The sequence below is a fragment of the Manis javanica genome, chromosome 13 (genome assembly GCF_040802235.1).
Source record: "Manis javanica isolate MJ-LG chromosome 13, MJ_LKY, whole genome shotgun sequence".
In the NCBI taxonomy this organism is placed as follows: Eukaryota; Metazoa; Chordata; class Mammalia; order Pholidota; family Manidae; genus Manis; species Manis javanica.
This window is the reverse complement of record NC_133168.1, coordinates 94,192,795-94,216,710: the sequence shown is the minus strand read 5'-3', so window position 1 is coordinate 94,216,710 and position 23,916 is coordinate 94,192,795. Positions and strand designations below refer to the sequence as shown.

The window sequence follows — 23,916 nt, the reverse complement described above, 5'->3', positions numbered from 1 at the left end:
CAGCCAGCACACTTACCTACAGGCAGCACGATGTAGAGAGCCCCCACTCTGCTGGGCCTCTCCTCGCCTCCTCTGCTGGCGATGTCACCCAGGGATGCTTGGGAGAGGGGGAGAGGAACGCTGAGGCCCACAGCGAGGGCCGTGGGAAACCGGCCTGGTGCTGGACATCCCCCCCCACAGGAAATCCCAGATGTTTCTCACTGTCCTTGAAAGTTCAAAGGAACTTGGGGCGTCTCCCACGTTTGAGAGGCACCACCGTGTCATCCACCAGGGCCTTATTCACTAGCGATGGGGTTGTGGGAGTCAGCCTAGCATTACAAGGCGCCAGGAAAGCAGCTGAGGATCTGTGAGGCCCAAGCCTGCGGATATATTCCCGGGGGCTGGCAAGGTCACTGGGGGAAACGTAACACCTCGTTCTGCGTTTGGTGGAAATGAGCCTATTCTGCAGTCAAATGCTCACCCCTGAGCTGCACCACCGAAACGAGCTTATTCTGGATGAGCCAGGAGCACCTTCTGACCCCGGAAAGCTCAGCTTCCCAGTGCCTGGGCTGAATCGCACCAAAACCTCACAGTGTTAGGTCAGTTGTCCCCAGTTAATTAGAAATATTGGGAGGGGACCTCATTACATAGCCACGCGTGTACACCCGGGCTGGACAACTGAAGAGCCCCATGTGAGTGAAATTTAAAGTCCTCCCAACAGGCAAATGGGCCAGGGAGACTGACTAAACCAAATACGGGCCACACGCTCCCTGGAGAGCAGTGGCTCACAATCATCCATCACGTTCAAATCATCCACCTGTATTTTAATTCTGTGGCTGCTGTACATGTGAGTACAGAGTTTATACCCAGTTTTACATCTGTGCATATTTAAGAAGCCTGGTAACAAAAGTACTGTAGGGCAGCAACGGGCTCCTTGAGAAGTTTTTCCCTTCAAAGGGCCCCACTGCCAAAATTTGCCTGGATGGGCCCATCTGTGAAATGGCTTTTCCAATAGTAACCTGAAAGCAAAAAGGTTTCTGGGCTTTCCTCAACTTCGGCAGTTCCTGATTTATCTCATATACGGTTGTACAAAGGCTTCAGCTACTCTGAGAATAAAGAAAGGTCTGAAATTTGCTGATGGGCCATTTTTGTTTTGGTCCAAAAATCTAAGAGCTCCATTTTCCGGCTCCTCAAAAACCAGGTCGGCTGCCCTCTAGTGGACAAAGCTGTGAACCGCAGGTCTTCCATTAATTTCGCGAGAGCTCAGCTCCTACCTCCTCCAAGCAGGGCTGGAGTCCATGACCTCGAGGCCAAAGGCCATGACCTTGAGGCCTCTGGCTAGGATGAGGAGACCCACGGCATTCATCTCAGGCACAAAACTTAAAGGCCCTTCCACCCAACTCAGTACTCCAGTACCATCTTAACGTATTTTAAAAAAAAATCAAAATCAATGCCAGTACCCAGTGATGAACAAAATATCAAAATTGTCAAGGAGACAGGATCTGACTACACTTGCACAATCCGGCCTTACAGGGACCCTGGCTCTGAACAAAATATATTTACAAGACCAGGTGGTTGGCCCATGAGCTACAGTTTAATGATTTGGTTTTATTAAAAATACTGTGTTAAAATATTATTTGAGCCCTGGGCTTTTTGCTGCCCATGACATGCCACCCCAGGAACGCCTCACCTGGCCCGACCCTAGTCCAGGCTCTGTTGGGTAAACACCTGAAAACGGGCAGCGAATGGGCCCTCAGGGAACCGGGTACCCACACCTGGGGGACTCAGGTAAGCAGCTACCACCCGCTCACTCTTACCAGGAGGAAGGCAGGCACTGTTAACAGCCCCACTTTGTAGGTAGGGAAACCGAGGCTTCAGAGATACACAAGCCATATCAGAGACAGTCCACACAGGCATGGAGACTAACCCCACTATCTCTTCACCAAGATAATCTACGTCCTTGGCCCAATGAATCGGAGGCCAAGATGTTCCCAGCTTTTACCTTGATGGGACAGCGTCACCATCTCAGCTGTGGTGCGCTCAGGGCTGGCCCCGGACCATGGGCTGGCTGTGTCCTTCCCCACCACGGCCGTGGAGCTGACCGTGAACCTCCCAGCTGTTGAGCTGGCCGCCAGCCTGACTGTGGAGGGCCCCCGGGGGGTCACCACAGGTTCAGTCTCTGAAAGAATAAACATTTCCTGAGTGCCCACAGCCTGAACACTGCTCTATAACTCTGAGTTGCTGATGACTCTGGGTAGCAAATGCGTGCCATAGGCCAGAAAGAAATAACAGGAAAGAAAAGCAATGAAGATAAAAACCCACTAATATCTACATTGGTCTTACATTATTTGTTACTGTTTGGAAAGGAGATTCGCAAGTATTATGGACACATTGGCCCCAAATCAAGATGTTCTCTGGGGATGAGAGCAACTGATAAGGGTACACCGCCTCTCCTCACTTGAAGACCGGGTCTAACATCAGTCACTTCCCAAGGGGAACGGGAAAGAGTGAACCAGACATGCACGGCGGATTGTGTCTATGTAAACGACCATTGCGGGGCCGACGTGCCCAGTGTTCAGGAAAGGAACACTATGGTTACCCAACTCAGGAGTCCCACAACAGCCTCCTGGGGCCTTGCTCACCCATTTGACAGATGAGCAGAGGCCCCTGATTGTCCAGCAATGGGGCTGAGCCGCAAGGGTGGTGAAAGAAGGACGTGTGCTCAGAGGCGCCCTACCTGGGAGACAGCTCCTCATGTCCTTGGCCAGCAGCATGCCATCAGGACAGGCACAGGTGAACTTGGGCGAGCGGGGATTGATCTGTGGGGCCGGGAGACACAGGTACTGGCAGCCGCCATTGCGGAGGGTGGTCCTGTCACACCAGTTCACCCCTGAGGCGGGAGAGACAGGATTCAGCACAAGGTCAGAAAACGGTAGTCAATTCCAGGAAGGGGAGGTGGGTGGGGAGGCATCCCTTCTTTACCTCTCGGCTGTGTGAGGTTGTGGAAAAGAACAATGTCCTCCGGGGACAACAGGTTTTCTGCCACCAAATTAATGTCCGAGCCTGTGAGGCGGTTGGCACTGAAAATGGCTTCATTGATGATATCCGTCCAAAATATTTTATCCTACATGGGCATCGAGAAAGATGAAAGATCCCATTAGCCACGGGGATGGAACAGGGACCACTGTCTCCCCTCCAAATCTCTGGGAAGAAGCAGGACTAGTGCCATATTTTTTTCTTTTAAACATTTTTTAATTGAATAAAAAAAATAAAATTTTTCATCTGAACCATTTTTTAAGTGTGCAGTTCAGTGGCATGAACTCCATTCACCAGTTGTGCAGCCATCCCCACCATCCATCTCCAGAACTTTCCATCTTCCCAAACTGAAATGGTCCCCATGGAACACTAACCCCTCCCCCTCCCCAGCCTCTGGCCCCCACCACCCACTTTCTGTCTCTGTGAATGTGGCTCCTCTAGGGACCTCCTAGGAGTGGAGTCAGGGGGGATCTATCCTTCTCTGTCTGGCTTATGTCACTGAGCACAGCATCCCCAAGGCCCATCCGTGTTATAGCAGGTGTCAGAATGTCCCTCCTTTTCAAGGCTGCATAATATTCCACCACACAGAAGAACATTGTTTCCCCATTCATTCTGGGCTGCTCCTGCCTCTCGGTTAATCAAGCTGGTTGAACACAGCAGCAATTCTTTACAGCAGTTTCCCAGCTGGGTGCTATTTGGAGCTGGTTGACCCATTCAGGGGGACCCCTCTTCTCTTTGCAGGGCAGTCAGCAGCAACCCTGGTCTCTACCCGCTAGATACCAGTGGTAACCTCCATTCCCAGAAGTTGCCAAATGCCTCCTGGGCAACAAGACAGCGTCTGGCTGAGAACGGCTGCGTTAGGTCTTCAAGAGTCGTTTGGTGACAAGGCAACGGAAGTAACGCCAGGTCTAAGGTCTGATCAAAGTTGCGGGCAGTTTTCTGAGTTAGTCTTGGCTTAAACGAGCTAAACACAGTGTGTCAACCACGAGCTGGCACTCGTGGCCCTGAAATCCCTTCAGTACAGAGGGCGGGGGCTACCAGCACCCACCTCAAAGATAGCCAAGGAGAAGGGGTGTGCCAGCTTTTTCTTGTCCTCCAACACGGTCTTCCGGTTCCCTCCATTGACATCGATGCTGGAGATGGAGTGGAGCTTGGAGTCCACCCAGTAGAGGCGGCCACCGGAAAGATCTAGAACCCACAGGTGGACAAGAAGAGGTCACATGCTGATGCAGAGGGGCCCTGGGGCCTAGCCACTCCACTCCACTCCACTCCCCATGGGAAGGAGCCCCCCAAGGACCCAGTGGACAGGTGCCCAGAAAAGCAGCCCCGACTCCACACCCCATGTGTCAGCCCAAACCCCACGCTGGGGAGGATTAGTTGCAGGTTATAAAAATCTGAGGAGGCTGCATGGTCTTGTTCAGGGGTGGCCTGGCCACTCTCCTCTCCTCCAGACTGTGTCCGACCCTCAGGGACCATAGTGCCACCACACACCCAGGGTGATGCCATTCGGCCACTGGATGTCCTCTGTCACCAGCGAGTAAACGTCCACGCCATTCAGACCCCCTTTCTTGATCATGGCAGGGGTCCCCCAGTCTGTCCAGTACATGAAGCTGGTCGGGAGAAGGGAGAGAGGCAGGCGTCATCAGGTGCGGATCCTGGGGCTCCAGAGCAGCGTCCAGGCCAGGACTCTGACATGGCCCCCAGGAGACCCCACACTGCACCTACCCTGCGGCCTGTGACCTAGGGGACAACTGGCAGAATCTTAGAACCTCTGAGGAGAGCAATGGGAAATTTTGGCCTCCACTGTCCGGACTGAGGCTCTGGAATCTGCACCCTAAACGCTGTTTTCCCAGGGCTTTTATAAATTTTCAGAGTTTTGTCATTTTTTTTTTTGCATTTCCAAAAATGTACTTTTCAAGTTGTGGTAAAAGTCACATGACATAAAGTTTGCCGCCTTACCCGCTTTTAAGTGGCCAGTTCAGTGGCATGAAGCAGGTTCACATGTTGCACAACCATCCCCACCATCCATCTCTGGAACTTTCCATCTCCCCAAGCTCTGTCCCGTGAAACACGCACTCCCATCCCCTCCCCCAGCCCCTGGCCTCACCACCCGCTTCCTGTCTCTGTGGATGGGGCTCCTCCAGGGACCTCCAAGGGGTGGGATCAGAGAGAGTCTGTCCTTCTATGTCTGCTTATGTCACTGAGCACCGTGTCCCCAAGGCCCATCCGTGCTGCAGCAGGTGTCAGGACGTCCTTCCTTTTTAAGGCTAATATTCCAGTCTGTGGATGGACCACATTGTGCGTATCCATCCATCCATGGATTGGCACGCGGGACCCACCCCTTGGCTACTGTGAATTTTTCCACTATGAACACGAGTGTGTGAATGCCTCTTTACATCCGTGTTTTCATATTTTTTGCATCTACACTTAGAAGTGGGTCTTCAAAAGCTTTTAAACCTCTGACCAGATGCTCCAACTAACGTGCAAGTAGCCAGATACAAATTTAAAATACAGTACAATACCCACTGCCTGTCATGATTGGCAAAGATGGAAGACTGCTGGCGAGTGTGTGGGGGAAACAGGCCACTTCTGGCTGGAGGGTCAGTTTGACAAATGTGTATTTTGAATGACAGTTTGATGCACACACCCTCGTACCTAGTAATGCGACTTCTAGGACGTTCTCCTGCCAATAAACTACAGTGATGCTCATTCAAAGGTATTCTTGGTTGTGGGGGGAAAAAACACTACATTTCCATGTGCTGGATACCAGTTAATTCATGGCCCATCAGGGAACAATCCCGTATACCAATTAAAAGATCAAGTGGAAAATAGAGTGCAACATTCAGGGACCAAAAACAGAGCGGGTGCACACAGGCGCGCACACCAGAATGCGTGCGTGAGTGGATTTTTTCTGGGAGTCGCTCTTCCTCGTGGTAGCCGGGTGGCATTGCCTTCCATCCAATGACAGCGTCTTATTCCACTAGGACAGGGTGTGTCCCACCTCAGTTACGCTCCTGGACAAATGCCCCTTGCTGATTCTTGTCACCCGGCCTTGCCTACGCCCCACTGGAACTGTGAAATTCCACAGGCAGAAATACACTATGACAGGCGCAGACTACACGGGGCGGGGTGGTTCTTTACGCCAGGGGACTCGAGTGCCTGAGGGCCCTGGAGCTGCTGAGTCAGCCACAGGTCCCTGCAGACATCCACCCGGGGGCAGCATGGGGTGGTGACCTTCACTTCCCTCCAGGCACCTGCAAACACTGTCAATCAACCAACACTGGACCTGAGCGCTTCTACCTTTCTCCACCCATCCTGGCATAGGACACTCTGCCATACAATACTAAACTAACTTAAATTTCTAATAAGTATTAATTTCATTAATTTCTAATACCGATTTAAATCTGTATTGTAATTTGGGGCGGTGGATTCTTATCCCGAGGACAGGACTGTTCAGATGAGACTCGGTCTCGTCCGCCTTGAGCACAAAACCTCCCCCCACGCTGAGTCCTGCTGGCTCTTGATGCCGCCTGCATTCCGTTCGCTGTGCGCCCCTCAGCTTTGGGAATACCCACCCGTGAACGGGGTCCACTGCGATGGCCCTGGGCTCGGAGCCTTTCTCTTTGAAGAGGGTCTTCCTCTTCGTGCCCTTGGTGTCGGCCACGGAGACGGTGCCCAGGACGGAGTCGGTCCAGTATATGTTGCCGTGAATCCAGTCCACGGCCAGCCCATCGGGGGCCTGGAGGTCCTCGCTGATGACAGTGTCATAGGCGGAGCTGGGATCTCTGTCGATCTGGGTGCTGATCAGAAAGGAGAAGGGGGAGGGGGAGGCCATCACCGTGGGCCCTCGATTCACCTGGAGAGCTGGGGGCTGGGCTCGGCCCCAAGGCTCACCTGTAGATCTTCCGTTGGGACAGGTCGGACCAGTAGATTCTGTTGCTGGCCACCTCCGTGTCCAGGGCAACCACGTTCTTCAGGTTTGGAATGAGGCTGGTGTACTCGCTGCGGTCCAGCGTCATCTTCCTCACCTCGTGGCGGTTGGTGAAAAAGAGGTAGGCGATGGTGCCTGGGGATGGCGAGGGCTCTCAGGGAACTGGAAGTGACCCCTGGTGCCCCCTTGTCACCCCCGCAGGGTCTGGCTGAACCAGAAGAGACACCAGGATATCCACCTCGTGATTCAGATGCTCTGATATCTGGGGCCTTGCAGACCGTGGAGGGACGTCCCCTCCCTGGGCTAGCCAATTCCTAGAGACAGTTAACAGCTTGTCTCAGACACAAACCAACCAGCCCACACCCTCACAGTGGCCACTACCCATCGGATCCCCCGCGGCCAGGTACCAGACACCCGGGGCAGGGCCAGAGGCTACCCCAGAGCCTGTCAAAATTATCCACGCTAGCCAGTCCTAAGCCTGCTCACCCTGCCCTGCCTCACCTCTTCCTTCCTGAGGGAACCACATAAAGTCTCCTGCCCACAGCTTCCTCCCCCTCTGCCTCCTGACCTGCTGGGGCTGCCCGCTGTGGCCTCGGCTGGCAGGGCGCACCCCCTGCTCCTAGGAATTGTGAGTAGCAAACTGTCTGGATTTCAATGGCAGCTGGCTATGATTTGTTGGCCTTAACCATACCTGAATGATAATAAAACCTGTATTTAAAAACACCAGGGCCCAGCATTTTACAGTTTAGAACATAAAGATGAAGGCATGACAATGTCTAATGTGCACAGAGCAGTTCCTCCAGGCAGGAAAGGTGCTTGGTGCTTTTCATACTGTTTTCCCCAGATGGCAAACTCCCCTTACAGATAAGGGGATTAAGGCTCAGACAGGGGAAGTGACTTGCCCAAGATCACACAGCAGGTGAGAGGCAGAGCCCAGATTCCCACACCCAGGTCAGCCCAACTCTGAGGGCTATGCTGTCACCATGAGACTAATATTCACCAACAAACTGACCACTCACTTCTACAACTGACCAGTCAGAATGTCCCTCCGGGTGACACCTTCCCCACCCCCAGGATGCCATCTGTCTGGATACTAAACCCTATGGACTGGAATGCAAGTGAAATCTCACAGCCTGGAGGTTTCATGAACACAGTCCCCAGTGTACCCCAGAACTGGGACATGCATGGGGGAACGTGACTGAGGCGGCCAGGAAGCTGTCCCAAGGAACGACAACAGAAGAGAGAGATTTAAAGGCCCACAGAGATCTTTAAGAAACAGAGACTCTGATAAAATATTTCTGAGATAACACACCAAGAACAGAGCACAATGCAAAAAGCTACGGACATCTGGACACCCGGTCAACTCTTCCAGGACAGCAAAGCCTCTAAAATCATGGGATCCCTTGATTTAGGTGGTCCTATGAATTAGGACAAGGTTACAGTTCTAACCTAAACTTCAGGTGGAAAAAAAACTCAACTATTTCTACTATTGTTTCATTGTAAGCCATTGCATTTTGGTCTCTTTTAAATGCTTTTTTTTTTTTTTTTTGGTATAAGTTCCCTTAGTGAGTAAATGAGTTATCTCAGCTAGAGGGGCTGTGGCTGCAAACCATCCCGCGTGGGATCGACCTGTGTCTGCGGGAAGCCAGACACGTGTGGGCAGCCTGCTAGCAAGGCCGGCTCCCAACTGGGTGGCTCGCTCGCCTGCCAGAGGCCTGGGAGAGCAAATAGTCTGCCCCCCACCCCCACCCTGGATCATTTCAGTCTGGGCAAAGTTCAGATGGTGAAATTCTCCGCTGCACTTTGCTTTCCGGAGCGGGGAGGGCCAGAGCCCCTCCCACCGCCCCTCCTGCTGCACCCGGGAGCTCACCTACGGCCTTGCAGGATCTGGTGAGAGGGTCCAGTTGGAAGCCTTCCTCACACTCGCACTTGTAGCCGCCCTCAGTGTTCACGCAGCGCTGGCTGCAGGCGTCAGGGTCTTGACACTCGTCAATATCTGCGAGTCAGGGCAGAGAAAGGAGTTTGGGTGTCCTTCCCCATGGGATGTGGGTAAAGCGGTGGGTTCCTACCAAAAGCCATGCCTCCCAGTGGCAAGTAGGGGACAGTCTAGCCCCTCTGGGGAAGACTTCTGGGGCTGGGGTCTCGGGTTCAGAGATGCAATCATGGAAAGGGCCAAGTGTCATCCCCAGCCATGACCCTGACCTCGCCTCTCATGTGGGGTGCAGCCAGCAGGGCAAAGCTGTGTCAGCTGAGATTTCTTTCTTAATTATTAATCCCCAAAGGCAAAAACCAAGTGCTTCTCAAGGGCCTAGCCTGAGTTAGTCCCATGCATCTGGCACCTCATGAAATCCTCCCAACATCCCTGTGAGGTGAGGACTGCTTTTACACCCACTTAACAGATGGGGAAACTGAGGCACAGAGGGTTCAGTCCCTGATTCAGGGGAAAGGAGGCCCGGAGACCACCCGGAGCAGCAATCACCTTCACATTTTCGCTCGTCTACCAGCTGGAAGCCCTCCGGACACAAGCACTTGTACCCAATCTTGAGGTCACTGCAGATGTGCGAGCAGCCACCCTTGTTGTCCAGACACTCGTTGGTCCCTGCACCAGGCGGAGGGCACAGATTGGTCACACTCAGGCCTCCGGCCACCCCTTCCCTGCCACGATTTTACCATCTTTATTACAAACCCAACAATGACTTGGAGATCAGTTGAGTGCCCGGCCCCCAGAGAACTTAAAATAACCATTGTCACGTGCAGTGCTATGAACAGAGGATGTTACGCTGAGTGAAGTAAGCCAGGCACGAATGGATGAGGCCTGTGACCCCACTCACGGAGTCCCTAGAGGAGTCACAGACACAGAGACAGGAAGTGGGTGGTGGGCGGTGAGGGGCTGGGGGGGTCGTGTTTCATGGGGACCGAGTTTTCAGTTTGGGCAGATGGAACATTCTGGAGATGGAGGGTGGGGACGGCTGCACGGCAATGTAAATGTGCTTCATGCCACTGGACTGGACACCTAAAAGCAGTTAAGATGGTAGCTCTTAAGGGTATTTTTTTTAACCACAATTTTTAAATGTTTGTAATTATAAAATATAAAAACTGCACACCACAGTTACTTATATTAACTCATTCACTCCTCCCTGCAATGCTAAAGGTAGCTGAACAACAGCAGGGGAAGCTGAGTCATGGCCAGGCTATGACTTGCCCAAGGCCACACTGCCGGCCTCGAATGCAGGGCCCTTAGCCCAGGAACCCATGCTTTCACCCCATCTACCCCAGGGGCAGGCCGAAGTCAGCCCGCCACCTGTTCTTGCACCACCCAACAGCTGAGAATGGTCTTCAGATTTTGAAGTCGTTGAAAAGAAAAACAAGAAACAAAAGAAAAATAATATTTAGTGCCATGTGAAAGTTCTATAAAATCCACAAGTCAGCATCCAGAGCATCATTCCCTTGAAGCAGCGCCACATGCATTCGTGTGCATTCCTCTGCCGCTTTCCTGCACCCTCGCCAAGGTGCGCGCCTGTGACAGGGGCCTTACGGCCTGAAAGCCCAAGACACATACACAGCTACGGGTCAGAGTGTTGCTGAACTTTACAGGCGTCACGTTAGCCCATCCCCAGCAGCCCTAGGACGTGTGAGTAATGACAGTACCATCCTATGGATGTGAAGACTGAGACTTGGAAGCAATGTCACTTATCCCCACACCCCCCCACACCTGTCTCGCCCCAGAGCCAAAGCACGGGTGGGCACACGGGGGCTGGCGCCTTGGAGCCCCACAGTGGCACCCAGGGCTGGGTCCCGCTCCCGCTCCCCACAAGCTCCTCGAGCTGCCCACATCCCAGGCTCACCACACTCCTTGAGGGGCTCGTCCGACCAGTCCCGGCAGTCCCTGACTGAGTCGCACACTTTGTTCAGGGGGATGCACTCGCCGCTGTGGCACTTGAACTTGTTGGGGCCCTCGCACAGAGTCACTGTGAGAGGCAAAGACGGGGGTCAGGTGCTTTCGAGTGGCAGGAGTCTGCTTAGCACTCTTTATTAATATAATAGTTAATTCACATAAGACTATATGCAAATGTATTCATTAATAAAACATAATTATTGAACACCAGCTTAAGAATTAGAATGTCACCAGGAGTGACAGTTTGCAAACTATGGCCCATGGAGAAACCAACCCAGTCTTCTTTATTTAAATAAAGTTTTATTGGCACATGTCCATGCCCCTTCATTTACATAGAGTCTGTGGCTGTTTTCTTGCTACAATAATAGCAAAGTCAAGGAGCTGCAACAAAGACTATGGTTCTCAAGGCAGAAAATATTTATTATCTACCCTTTTGCAGTCAAGGATTGCAGAACCCTGAACTAGATTATAGCAATCATATTATTATATTGTATTTCCTGTGCCATCCTGCTACTGCTTGCTACACCTGAATTTTGGATTGACCATTTCCTTATATTTTTCATTAATAGTGACATTATAATTCTTAAACTGGGTGGTGGCTCCATGGGTGTTTAATAGTCATTATAATTATGTTTTATTAATTTTAAAGGCTCAGCAGTATGTGTCATATGGATGACTTGATAAAACAAAATGTGGGAAATCCATAGAATGGAATATTATTCAGCCTTATAATAGGAAATTATAGAAATTTCCTATTACAGAAATCTATAGAAATATAGAAAAAGGAAATTCTGATACTTGTAAAACCATGGATGAACCTTGAAAACATAATGCTACATGATATAAGGCAGACACGAAAGGACAAGTACAATTCCACTTACATGAGGTCCCTAGAGGGGGGCACATCCATGCAGATAGAAAGTAGATGGTGGGGACAACGACTGGGGGAAAGGATGGGGGTGCTATTGTTTCATGGCAACAGGGTTTGGGAAGCTAGAACGTTCTGGAGATGAATGGTGGGGATGTTTTTACGACAATGTGAATGTGCTTCATGTCACCCAGCTGGACACTTAAAGATAATTTGATCACTTGATGATGGGGGGAGTCTAGTAAACATAATATTGCTCATGTAACTGTAGATTAATGACACCAAAAAAAAAAAAGTTATGATGGTCAATTTTATGTTACATGTATTTTATCCCAATTAAAAAAAAAAGTGCATTTTCAGAATTTGAGTTTCTGTTCACAAACATTTCAGTGTCTAAATATCTTAACAAAATTACTTCAAAAGCAGCACTTTTACATTATGTATATTTTATCCAATTAGAAATTTTAAAAACTTAATTCTAAATTCTACCACTGTTGAACATGTGGGCTGCTCCCAGTGTTTTGCTATTAGGACAGAGCGTCCCTGCAGGCTCTGGAGCCTGTCTCCTGAGACACAGGAGTGAGGGTTCTCCTGGGGTCATTCCCAGGAGGGGAGCCCTGCCTTGTAGATTCTGGAGAGCGCTTTATGTGCAATGGTAGTGTGCGTGTAACTGAATTCAAAGACACACGCTTGGTACGCCAGATCTGACCTTGTTTAATCTCGCAACCCTGAAACTGGTGCCTTCATAATGCACGTTTTTCAGTTAAGTGGGACTGTGGCTCAGGGAGGTCAAGTGAGTTGCCCAAGGACACACAGCTGGGTTGGGGCTGACACAGGAGGCTCCACCCTCTCCTGGGACCACCACGCTTGTCCACACATACACCAGGACCCGGGAGGCACAGGGCTCACCATTGATGCAGCCAACCTCATCACTCATGTCCTCACAGTCGTATTCCTTGTCACACTGCCGGCTGCCGTGGACGCAGGTCCCGTCGGAGCACTGGAACTCATCCGGCCGGCACGTAGTCACAGCTGGGAAAGGCAGAGCAGGGGGAGGGGAAGAGGGAGGGCGCACGGTCAAAGCGGCAGTGGCCCAACAGGCTGACACCGGGCTTGGGGCAGTGTGTGCACAGGGGCTCTTTAGACCTGGAACCCCACACCTGGCCTCGTTCTCCAGAAGACCGGCAGCTCATCCATCTTACCTGCTTTTTAAAGCAGATAAAAGAGGAAAGAGGTGGGCTTCCTTCCCACCACTGAGGAAAAACTTCCCCAATACCCCTGTCTTTGTATTCTAAAATTTAACCAACACAGAACTGAGAAAATCTTCTTTTATAGCAATAAGTGCCTTTTTCCTCAACAAAAAAGAATTGTGGAAAATTACCATAGATGACCCTGAACAACTCAAGGGCTTAGGGGCGCTGACCCCACACATAGTCAAAAATCCACATACAACTTTTGACCACACACCCCCAAAAAGAAAACTTAACTACTAATGGCCGACTATTGCCAGAAGCCTTTCAGGTAACATAAATAGACAGTGAATGCATATTTTTGCCATGTTCTATGTATTATACATACTGTATTCTTACAAGAAAGCAAGCTAGAGAAAAGAAACTGTGTTTTAAATTGTCACAAATCTCCAAAAAGTTTTCCAATATATTTATCAAAAAAAATCTGCCTGAGTAGACCCACATAATTCAAACCGTGTTGTTTGTGGCCAAGTGACTAAAGTAACACAGCAAAGTCTGGAAAATAGGAAAGGGGAAAGAAAGCACCCCCGTATCCAACACCCTATCAACAAAAATTAAGGTTTTCCTAGACAACTCTCCAGTCTTTCTGCGAATGTGTTGTCTTAGAATGCAGTTTATTGACAAGCTACAGACCCAACAAGCCATCCTCAGCAGAAAGTCAATGCTGTGATCCCGATCTAGCCGGAGGCTGGCCCAGCAAATGATGATAAATCAGATCTATTCCACTGAGCAGAATACAATCGCTCCAGAGACTAAAACCATGAACCTGAGAAATGTCTGTGAGCTGACGCCTGGGGAAAAAGGACGGCGTTACCCAGCCTTGGAGGACGCACGCAGTGTCTGGGATGGGCTGATGCTGGTCCTCACAGAGGCTCTGGCTTCCAGCTAATTCGTCAGGCTGAATGATGAATGTTTTATGCGCTTTCCTGTGGGTTGCGTTTCCCAGTGAAAACATTCACAGTAAAAAACATTTGATTTCAGGGTGTCAGTGAAAGATCATAAATCTGTGGTCAGAACGATCCCCCTTTCTCCTTTTTTGCTTAAACACCCAAGTTTTGGGTGTGCTGTGTGTGCATGCGGTCCTTGCTCTGCTGTGTCATAGGAAAAAGGGAGAATGATCCTACTTTTCACCCACGTGGAGAAGAAAAAAAAACTTGAAAAGAAAGCATCAGAGCATACGTAACCCTAGCAAAACACGAGTTCTGATGACGGCTAAAAATAGTGGGATGACAGGGTGTTTGGTGTTCACAGCTGCATGTCACAAAGCTACGCGGTCCACCCATGCCTCAGTTTCCCCATCCATCGAGGGGATCACAGGGGTGGGTGCTGAGTTTCAGGACAAGTCACATACATACAAAGTCCTCCACTGTTTTAAAAACGAGGCTTTTTAAAAAGCCTCGTCCCATCACACAGCGATTACCCTCTGTGAGAGCCGTGCACGTGGGGGACCCCCCCAAAGAAACAGGAAGAGGAAAGCACGCTCCGCACGCACAAGGGTTCTACCCCACCGACGCCGGGAAGGGCCATGGTCAAGGGGCACTGCCGTGGGTCCAGGGCCGCCATCATGTCCTTCCTCTGCACTGTCCCCAACCCGGTGGCCACTAGCCCCACATGGCTATTTCAGGCTCAGGGTGCCTTCCAAGTAATTAAAATGAAATAAAACTAAAAATTCGGTTCTTGGGCCACACTTCCCGCATTGGCTGGCGGCTGCTGCCTGAGCGGCACAGACCTGGGTACCTCCCCCATCGCAGAAGGTTCTACTGGGTGGCGTGGACTCTAATCCAGGTCCGCAGAGGCCACAGTTGTTGCCCCATCTTACAGGGGAGGACATCAGGGCACCACGCATGAGGTTTAATCTCTGACCAGGGGTCACACATCTCAGAGGTCACAAGCCAGGCCTGAAGTGCCCCCAGGATAACACCTCAGATTGCCCCCTTGCCAGAAAAGCCTTTAATTAAACAGGCATTATAGACAGAGTCCCTCCTGGGAGTGGGGGGTTGTTTCCCAGCCATGTGATCGCCAAGACTGGAAGAAACATGAAATGGGACCAACTTGCTTCTTGCCCTGTGATTCTAGATCGTTTGACCACCCAGGGGCACCGCCCACCCCACAGCCGGGGTCGGATGGGCGCGGGGACAGGGGCAGGGAGCCCCCGGGCCTACCGCAGCGGTCCTCGTCCGACTTGTCTTTGCAGTCGGAGTCGCCGTCGCAGCGCCAGCTGGAGTGGATACATTCGCCGCTGCGGCAATGGAACTCCAGCGCCGAGCAGGGGCTGCTGTCGCCTCGGGGGCCGGCCGGGTCCCGGTGCCCGCAGTGCTGCGGCCACTCATCGGAGCCATCCTCGCAGTCGGGGTCACCGTCGCAGGCCCACAGCTCAGGGATGCAGGCGGAGCTGTTGCACTGGAAGCTGGCGGGGCCGCAGGTGGGCTCTGGGCAGAGCGCCTCGTCGGAGCCGTCCAGGCAGTCCCGGTCCGAGTCGCAGACGAAAACCTGGGCAATGCACTTGCCGTCATGGCAGCGGAACTCGTCGGGGGAGCACGTCTTGGGAGCTGTGCAGACGGGAGAGACAAGACAGTCTGGTCACCGGGGAGCCCCGCCTCCCAGTGCCAGCCCATTCCACAGATGGGCACACTGGGCCATGGGCTGGCCGGACCCCGGTTAGCAGACCCAGAGAGGCAGCCGGGCAATGGTCAGGGGCACCCTGATGGTCGGACGCCCCAGCCCGCTCCAGTGGCTCCCGTGCCTCAGTTCCCCCATCTGTCCACGGGCCAGGCACAGAGGAGATGCTATTTAAGAGTTTGCTGTTATTAAAAGTTAATTAAAAAAAAAATTATTCTATGACGTGATGGAGGCATTAACTAGCCTTACTGCGTAATCATTTTGCATACCTGCATCAAATCATCACAATGTATACCTTAAACTTATATAATGGTATACATTAATTCTATTTCAATAAAGGTGGAAGAAAAAAAATGTGCCTGGGAAACACCACCCACCCATTTTACTTAAAAAATGTTCCCCACAGACCTGTCACCCAATGACCATCATTAATCAAGGTTTCACACGCATTTATTTCTAAGGTAAAGGTGAGCAAAGCAGTATCCTGTGTCTTTTTTTTTTTCTTTAATCTGTCATGTTTTTATATTTTGTGGACTTCAAGATTTGATGTGATCTGGGTTATTTACTGTTTCTCAGGGTTTTTTTCCATTAAAAAAAAAAATTATGCAATTGAAAAAAATCAAATCAAAAGAGCTAAGACGGATGCCCTGTCCAGGGCCGCCCTGTCCAGGGCACTCAGCCTTGTGTATTCCCAAAGCCCTCAGCTCAGGGAAGCTTCCCCTTCTCAGTGGTTCGCTGGGTGATCGAGTCGTGTCAGGCGAGTTTGTACCAGGTGTTCAGCCTCCCGGGGTGGTCAGTGGTAGTCCCGAGGGCTTCCCGGAGCAGGTGCCCCATGGTGGTGGTGGTGGCGGGCACTGAGCAAGGACAGCCTCACCCCAGGGTGCTGACACCTCTGGAGGCAGCACCACTGCTATTTCCCACAATGCCTCCTGGTCAAGGGGAGGTTCAAGGGGTGCAAGGGGGCTTGGTATGAGCTCCCAGGTGATGGAACCAAGTAAAGAGTACCGGGTATGCAGCTTGGGCAGGAATCAATACTGACGGCATCTTGGAACCTGGTGGGCCACAGGGACACAGCCAGGCATGCGTGCTGCCGAGGGAGGGACACACTCACCACAGTCTTGCTCATCGGAGCCGTTCTCGCAGTCCACCTGGCCGTCACATCTCCAGAACTGAGGAATGCAGCGGTTGACACGGCCCCCGCAGCTGAAGTCGCCCGACTTGCAGGTGACAGACACTGCGGGAGAAACAGGACTGAGCCTTAACTCACAGGGAAGCCTGACCTGCCTCGCCAGCCCTAGCTTTGCAAGGGGAAATCCCAGTTTTCAGAAAGAGGGTGCCAAGCCCACCTTTCTGGGCCAAAGTGAAGGGTATCCGATGGAGCTTGTTAAAAATGAGACGTTCGGTGATGCATAGGTTTGGGAATGAGACAGAGGTGGTGGTTGCATGGGATTAATGCTACTGCAGTTTAAAATGGTCAATTTTATGTTTTATGAATTTTATTCCAGTTAACAAAAAAAAAAGACAACTATAGGAAAGTTTCCGTAGGATCTTCTCTCCCCACCTCCCAATTTATGGTTGAATATATCAACTTGTTCATTGATTTTCACCTCATCTGTCACCCGGTATCACCAACAAGGGTTAGGATGCGTGTCACTCCCCAAGGGGACTCACTGCATGTTTCCTGGGACTCGTCAGAGCCATCCTGGCACTCAGCGCTCCCATCGCAGACCCACTTGTAGGAGATGCACTTCCCATCTCGACACTGGAACTCGTTTCTCTGACATTTGTCTTCCACTGAAAGAGAAGGAAAGGGGAAGATCCCGTGTCAGAATCAGAAACTGACCACGTTACCCATGTCAATTTCCTGCCATCTGAAGAATGAACCAGAAATACATTCCTTTCATAATAAGTCTGCTTCCCAGGAAATGAAACACACACAACAAATCAGATTTCATAAACCAAAAGTAGAGCCAAGAATGTAAAGAACAGATGCAAAAGGGAGACTTGTCAAAAGTGTGAAAGACTTTGACATAGTGGTTGTTGAGTCCAAAGACTGGATCCATGGGAGAAGGGAACAAAAGATTACAACTTCCCTGCACATTCACAAAGAAAATTATTTAGCACATTACAAACCTGTGTTGGAAAAGAGAAATGAGGAAAACTGACACTGTTAAATCATTAAGCTGGAGGAAAACATGAGGCTTTCTCCAGTAGGTAGGAAGGAAACATAAAGAGATACAAATGAGAAATTATTCATGTAAAGGCCAGCAAACAGAGACTCAGCAGCAGAGATAGTTATATATCTGAAGGTCATACTGAAAGAAATGGAACAGAAGTATTAGCAAAAGATATAATAGAGAAAACTTTTTCTAGGAAATGAAAAAACTGAAGATTTTCAGATAAAAGTGAGGACAAGGTAAGAGTTTGGGAAATTTCCTAAAATATGTGATTTCTGCACCTTGGCAAAGAGATCAAAATAATATTGGCTGCATTTAGCTTTAGATATTATCTAGATATTTGATTTAGAATGCATTGTTATATGTGAACTGGAATCTAAACCAACTTTTATTCATTGACAATAGTTGATAATAGAAGTCTTTTTATCTCTAGGTATAAACTTTGATTCCCTATCAAATAACAATGGGGCCAATAAAATTATGATCCAGCTTCTTCAGTATGCTTTATCAATCAATAAATAAGACAAAAAACATAAAACAATAAAACAAGCTAACAGGATTTTCCTGTTGAGTCAGATGTTCTCTAGGCAAATAGTATGTAAAAATAGAAGTTTTGGTTGATGACTACACTTATTATGTGTTTCATTATACTTATAAGATTTTTTTTTTCTTCTGTCACTTAATTTTGAATGTTAGCCATAACCAAAATACTTTAATGGGTTGTGCAAAATGTAGCCATTAGCTCGTTTTCCACAAAGGTAAGTAATGAATGCTTCATACTTGAAGCAGAAATTACATCCCCAGAAATTGATTCTATTCCTAGGAGAACCTTCCAGACAGGAAGAATAGGAAAGAGTAGATACTTTAATGATTCTGCTTGCTCTATCAGAGAAACCTCCCCTTCGCTCTAGATCTTAAAAAAGAAGGATCAAACTGTGTTAGTCTTTTTATATATTCAGATATTTCTTTTTCCCTTGATGTTTTCTTTAAATATCCACAATTTGTTTTTACCCAAGGTAGTATTGCCTAGAAACTTGGCCTAGAAACTGGTGACAGGTAAAATTGCACTTTGGTTGTCTGAAAAAACCAAAAAACAAAAAAACCTTGCCTGCATATTTATTTAGCTTTGCGACTGCTGAATAATGTTTCCAAATGTTTATCCTTCTGCACATGACTAAGGCCTTCAAGTTTTAGCTGGGCGGAAAACCCAAAACACGGTCCTTAATCTCACAACCTCCCCTGCACCTAGGTTTGGCCCCGTGACCAACCTTAAGCTAATGAGATGTGAGTGGATTCCAGGCTGTGGTCTTAAATGGCAGTGTTGACACGCTTACTCCTAAGTAATGAGCTCTTTGTCCCTCGTACCCCCAACGTCCAAGACAAAACATACCTTTCAATCGGCTACGTGAGATGTCAGGCTAAAAAACAAGCAATCAAATGTTCAAGAACGTTATTTGAAATGTGACTTCATGTGCCCAACTGCTAATGATTAACCTTGCTTGCCCTAACTACCTTGTGACTTGAGATTTGAACTACCGTGGTAGGAAGCCACCATGAATAACAGGATAATTTTTAAAGTGCATTTGATTTTTATTTCACATTTTCAACATTTCTGCTTCTTAGTATAGTTATGTTTTATAATAGACATAATATGTAATGAATATTTATGTTGGGGTGGACATGAGCAAAATTTCTTTATTGATGGGCGGTGTATGGTTCAAATAGTTTGGAGACCAACTGGTTGAGAGTGATCAGACCTTAGGGCCAAATGCAACGTGGAATTCTGGACTGGATCCTAGAAGAAGAAAGGGTCATGAGAGGAAAAATCGAATCCAAATGAAGTTCAGAGTTAATAGTAACATACCAAAGTTAATCTCTTACTTTTGACAGTATATGAGATGTTACCATTGGGGGAAGCTGGACAAGGGGTATAGGAGAATTCTCCACAATATCTTTGCAACTTTTCTTTTAACCCCCAAATTAAAAGGTTATTTTTTTAAAGTCCTTAAAGTAAAAGATTACATACATTAGAATGCTTCCATTTTAAATAAGGAAGGCAAATAAAGATTTGTGGGGCATTGGAGGGGGTGAAGGAAGACTTTAGGGCTTGAAGCCATATGAAAGCAAGCATGCGAAATGATGGAGAGTTCAGAGGCCCCAGCTCACCCCATTCTCAGCCAAAATGGAAGCGTGAATTGTCTCCAAGTTAATTAATTTACAACCTAACTTAAAAAGGTATATCTCTATCTAACTGTAGATATATAGCTATACACGCAAACTTAGATATGCACAATCTATACACAATAAGGTGTGTCATCCACAACCATTGAAAAAGGTGTCAGTCATCCTATGCTGTGACATGGGAAGCTGCCCTCAATCTTAGAGGAGAAAAAAGCAAGCTGCCATATAGTTTGTGATAGTTCACCGTGGTCCTATCTTTTTTTAAGCAACAAAATCTTATCCGTGCTTTTACATAGGGAATAGTGGTCAAGGGGGCTTCCTTAATTCACTTCAGAGTTGTCTGACTTTCTTCTAAGAATGCTTTATTCTTGAAATTTTGAAAAGCAAATAAAATAAGTGAAAGAACCATAAACCCAATCACTGTGTATCTCTCTCTGGCTTTATTCCTTTGCTCCAATTTTATAACCCCCCAAGTGGCTTCTGTTCCGTTTGCTCATTCCAATGGGGGTAGACAAGAAGTTCTCACCTGGAGAACCCCAGATGCCTTTTAACATTGTAGCCAGGCTTGACACAGTCTGGAACCTGGACTGAAGGCTCTGGGTGCCGGGGGCTATGGGACCCAGTTTGAAACTTCCTAGAGAATGGGACACCATCTGTTCACTGTATCACTCTCCTCTGGTTGACTTTGGCAAACCAGAGGAGTGTATTATATTTATACAAGGTGGTATATCATAGCCACAGGATGCCAGGGAAAGGTAAGATGGTCTATGGTTTCCCACGACTTGATTGCAGCTATCAAGGAATGTTCCCCATTTTTAGCAATTTTGGAGGACATTGCCAAAAGATCATGTTTTTACCACCCTGGAGTATATGGAGCACGTTGAAACTAACATTTGGGTTGCTTTTCCTTGTAAAGATTATTTTTCTAATAACTATTTGTGTGCTTTGTATTTACTTACTTACATATTTATGGGTGTATATATTTGAGTTCTCAAATATGCACGGAGGGTGAAAGCTGATTTGGCATTTCTGGTGCGGGGACCCATGGGAGAAAGATGGTCCCCTGCATCATTTCTACTTTGATGGTTCACCCAGCACTTCTGTGTAGATTCCCTGAGAAGCAGTGTAGTGCGGTGGTTATTAATGGACAGACGTGGGTTTAAATGGCCCTCCAGACCATTTAACTAGAAGGACTTGGGCAACTGACTGACTCCTGTGGGCCTCAGTTTCCTCATCGGTAAAATGGGGGAGAAGAGCAGTTCTATTTCTGGAAGAATGCTGTGAGGATTGAAAAACAAAACAAAAAGGGAGCCTGGCTAAGCCTGATGTAATAAACACCAGCTAAAGACCAGACAGGTGAGGCCATGTCCACCCAAGGGGCCACAGCTCAACAAGACAAATGGCTGATAAACACATCAACACAAGAAGCTCTGAAACATTACATGTGCCTGGTTTCTTTTGCTCAAGAGGACGTACTCTGATTGCATTTATGTGAAGTTGTAGTTCAGGCAAAACTCAGCTCTAGTGCAGAACTCAGATTAGTGGCTGCCTCGGGTATGTGCGGGTGGTAATTAAACTAGAATGGGGCACAAGGGAATATTCTGGGAGGTTAGCAAGAATCTGTATCCTGATGGGAGGTGGTTACACGGAGATAGACTTTTATCAAAACTCACTGAACTGTTCATTTAATATCTGTTCATTTTATGGTATTTAATTATACCTTAATTTAAAAAGAAAACAAACTGTGGGTCTTCAAAGTTCACGTCCAAGGTTCCTGCTAGAAGTTTGGAAACCAGTCAGGTGAGATTAGGAAGGTTGGGAGGGGTGGGTTGGGTAAAGGGGGATAGAGGTGATAAAGATAAACACAAGGATTATTTAGATGAAGCAACGGGAACTTGGGACCTGTGAATTACAAGGAGGTCAGGCTTGAGGTGAAGAGCCTAGGTGAGGAGGAGACAGAGAGAGAGAAGATAAAGAGGAGAATGAGTTGAGTTTTGGAATCTTGCCGCGGTCACACCTACCGATAACTGAATTGCCCAACGACTGATCTGAACAGGGTGTCTCCCTGACAGTGCCTCTACAGGGCACCCCACACCCGGCTGACTCACAGCTGAATGGAAATTGTGTCAGGAGGAGGAAGTGATTCACTTCTGGCTGCCTGCATACAGGGTGCGTATTCTAGGACTCAGAAAAAATTAAAAAGGAAGTTCAAGCAAGGGCCATTCACCATGAGGATCCTGGAATTGGAGCTTGACATCCCCACCTGCAACCAGGACATGATTGCAGTTTCCTTTATCACGAATTCACTTACAAGGAACATGAGCAACTGCAAAGAGTGGAAGCAGTAAAAAACACTTTAGGACCCTTTAAAGAGGGATAAGAACAGTAAAACACTTTTGTGGACATCTGCTCTTCTCCTGTCAATAGCCCCCCAGATAATTGGTAGCCACAGATGGCTGCTGACCTCACCAACAGGAAGACACCACCACTACCGATTTCTATCAGAACAGGTCATGTGGCAGCTGGCCATCAGCTCTGAGACGTGGATGGATTTTACTGTTACAGGCACAGCCAGACAGCAGTCAACTGGAAATCAAGTCCCTTGACCTTGCTGGTGAGACATGGACCATGGGTGTAGTCAGAGTAGGGGGAGGGCCTCTGGAAAAAGACCCCTATCAAAACTCTGTATTAAACAATTAAGCAGACAGAGAGACACATTCATTCTCTAAAGTAAAATATCAAACTAGGAATATAAGCATTCTTCAGTGAGATTAGTTAAAACTAAAAAGCCAGGAGTAACTTGGTCTGGAATGTTTGAATATCCCCCAGATCAGAAAATACCTCCACATAGCCCCTTTCTTCATTGTGTCAATTAAATGCGGCTGTTGTAAAGTTTACTTTACCCGCTAAAAGGCCCGGCTTATCTTTAACTTTGCCCAGATGCTGCTTTTCCTCCATCCCGTAATCAAGTAATGTATAACCTGGGCAACGAACATTGCAAGTAATCCCAGTCACAGAGAACACAGTCAAAGGCAGAAAGGATTCCATGTAAAAGATAAGATTGCATTTTAACCCCCAGGAAGTTAAGAAGTAAGATTCTTAACTTCCTCTTTAGCAAACAGACAGTAACTCAGCCCATCTTGGGGCGATATATTCCCAGACCAAGATGCCAGTATCTCAGAGAGAAATCAGAGCTGTAAATTTGTGTTAATTTTAAATATTCAGGGACCACTTAACAAGTTCACGCCCTAAGCTTTTTTTCACATTCCCCAAAATCCTCACCTGCCTATAAAACCCCTACACAGTGCACCACTACGGGCTCTCTTGTCCCCACCAGGAGCTCTGTCCCCTCACTGTATCTCTAAATAAAAGCCTCTCCCTGGCTCTTCTACCTTGGGTGTTTGCTAAGTTCAATCTTCAGCTCCACAAACAAGAACCCCGGAATCACTAGGAGATAATGTGATGAGATACAGAATGAGCACCAGTGACAGCGCATCAGATGGGCGTCCCTACAGCAGGAAACACTACCATCCTGAGCACAGGCACCTAACCAGTCCTGTTTCAAAACCTGCAGCTCTTAAGAAACCACGGGCTTTGTTACCGCCCAGATGCAAATGTAAGGTTTGGGTTTTTCATGTCAGTTTCATTTGAATTTCAGCCAAAGCAAACTGGAACAGGTCCTAATCCTACATCTCCTTATTACTGGGGATGCCTAAAATTACATAAACACCGCATCCCATCGCCCCCTACCCCAGGCCTTTAAAAAAAGTATTTAAACTAACTTTTCGATCTCTCCCGTCACGAGTGACAGGTCAGCAACAAGGTTATCGAAACAGAAATGGAGAACACACATTTCTGCTTTTTATCCAGCACACAAATGAGGTGGTAAATACTTTCGATGCCCACTGCCCGCCCCCCCCCCCCCAACCCCGGGCGGCTGAAGGCAGTTGTTCAGGGAAACCGAAGGCATTTCTTTGAAA

General features: G+C 48.5%; 1 protein-coding gene across 1 annotated transcript in view; it reads right to left on the bottom strand.

Moving 5' to 3' along the window:
- Window positions 1–23,916, bottom strand: part of LDLR (low density lipoprotein receptor) — a 29,921-nt gene that overhangs the window by 3,472 nt on the left and 2,533 nt on the right. The window contains exons 2-16 of the mRNA XM_017662049.3: window positions 17,250–17,372; window positions 16,690–16,812; window positions 15,122–15,508; window positions 12,619–12,741; window positions 10,792–10,914; window positions 9,426–9,545; window positions 8,817–8,942; window positions 6,910–7,081; window positions 6,591–6,815; window positions 4,507–4,625; window positions 4,064–4,203; window positions 2,962–3,103; window positions 2,717–2,869; window positions 1,982–2,158; window positions 17–97 (exon numbers count right to left, since the gene is read on the bottom strand). Of these exons, the coding sequence (XP_017517538.2) occupies window positions 17–97; window positions 1,982–2,158; window positions 2,717–2,869; window positions 2,962–3,103; window positions 4,064–4,203; window positions 4,507–4,625; window positions 6,591–6,815; window positions 6,910–7,081; window positions 8,817–8,942; window positions 9,426–9,545; window positions 10,792–10,914; window positions 12,619–12,741; window positions 15,122–15,508; window positions 16,690–16,812; window positions 17,250–17,372 (2,334 nt within the window). The remainder of the gene's footprint in view (window positions 1–16; window positions 98–1,981; window positions 2,159–2,716; window positions 2,870–2,961; window positions 3,104–4,063; window positions 4,204–4,506; window positions 4,626–6,590; window positions 6,816–6,909; window positions 7,082–8,816; window positions 8,943–9,425; window positions 9,546–10,791; window positions 10,915–12,618; window positions 12,742–15,121; window positions 15,509–16,689; window positions 16,813–17,249; window positions 17,373–23,916) is intronic.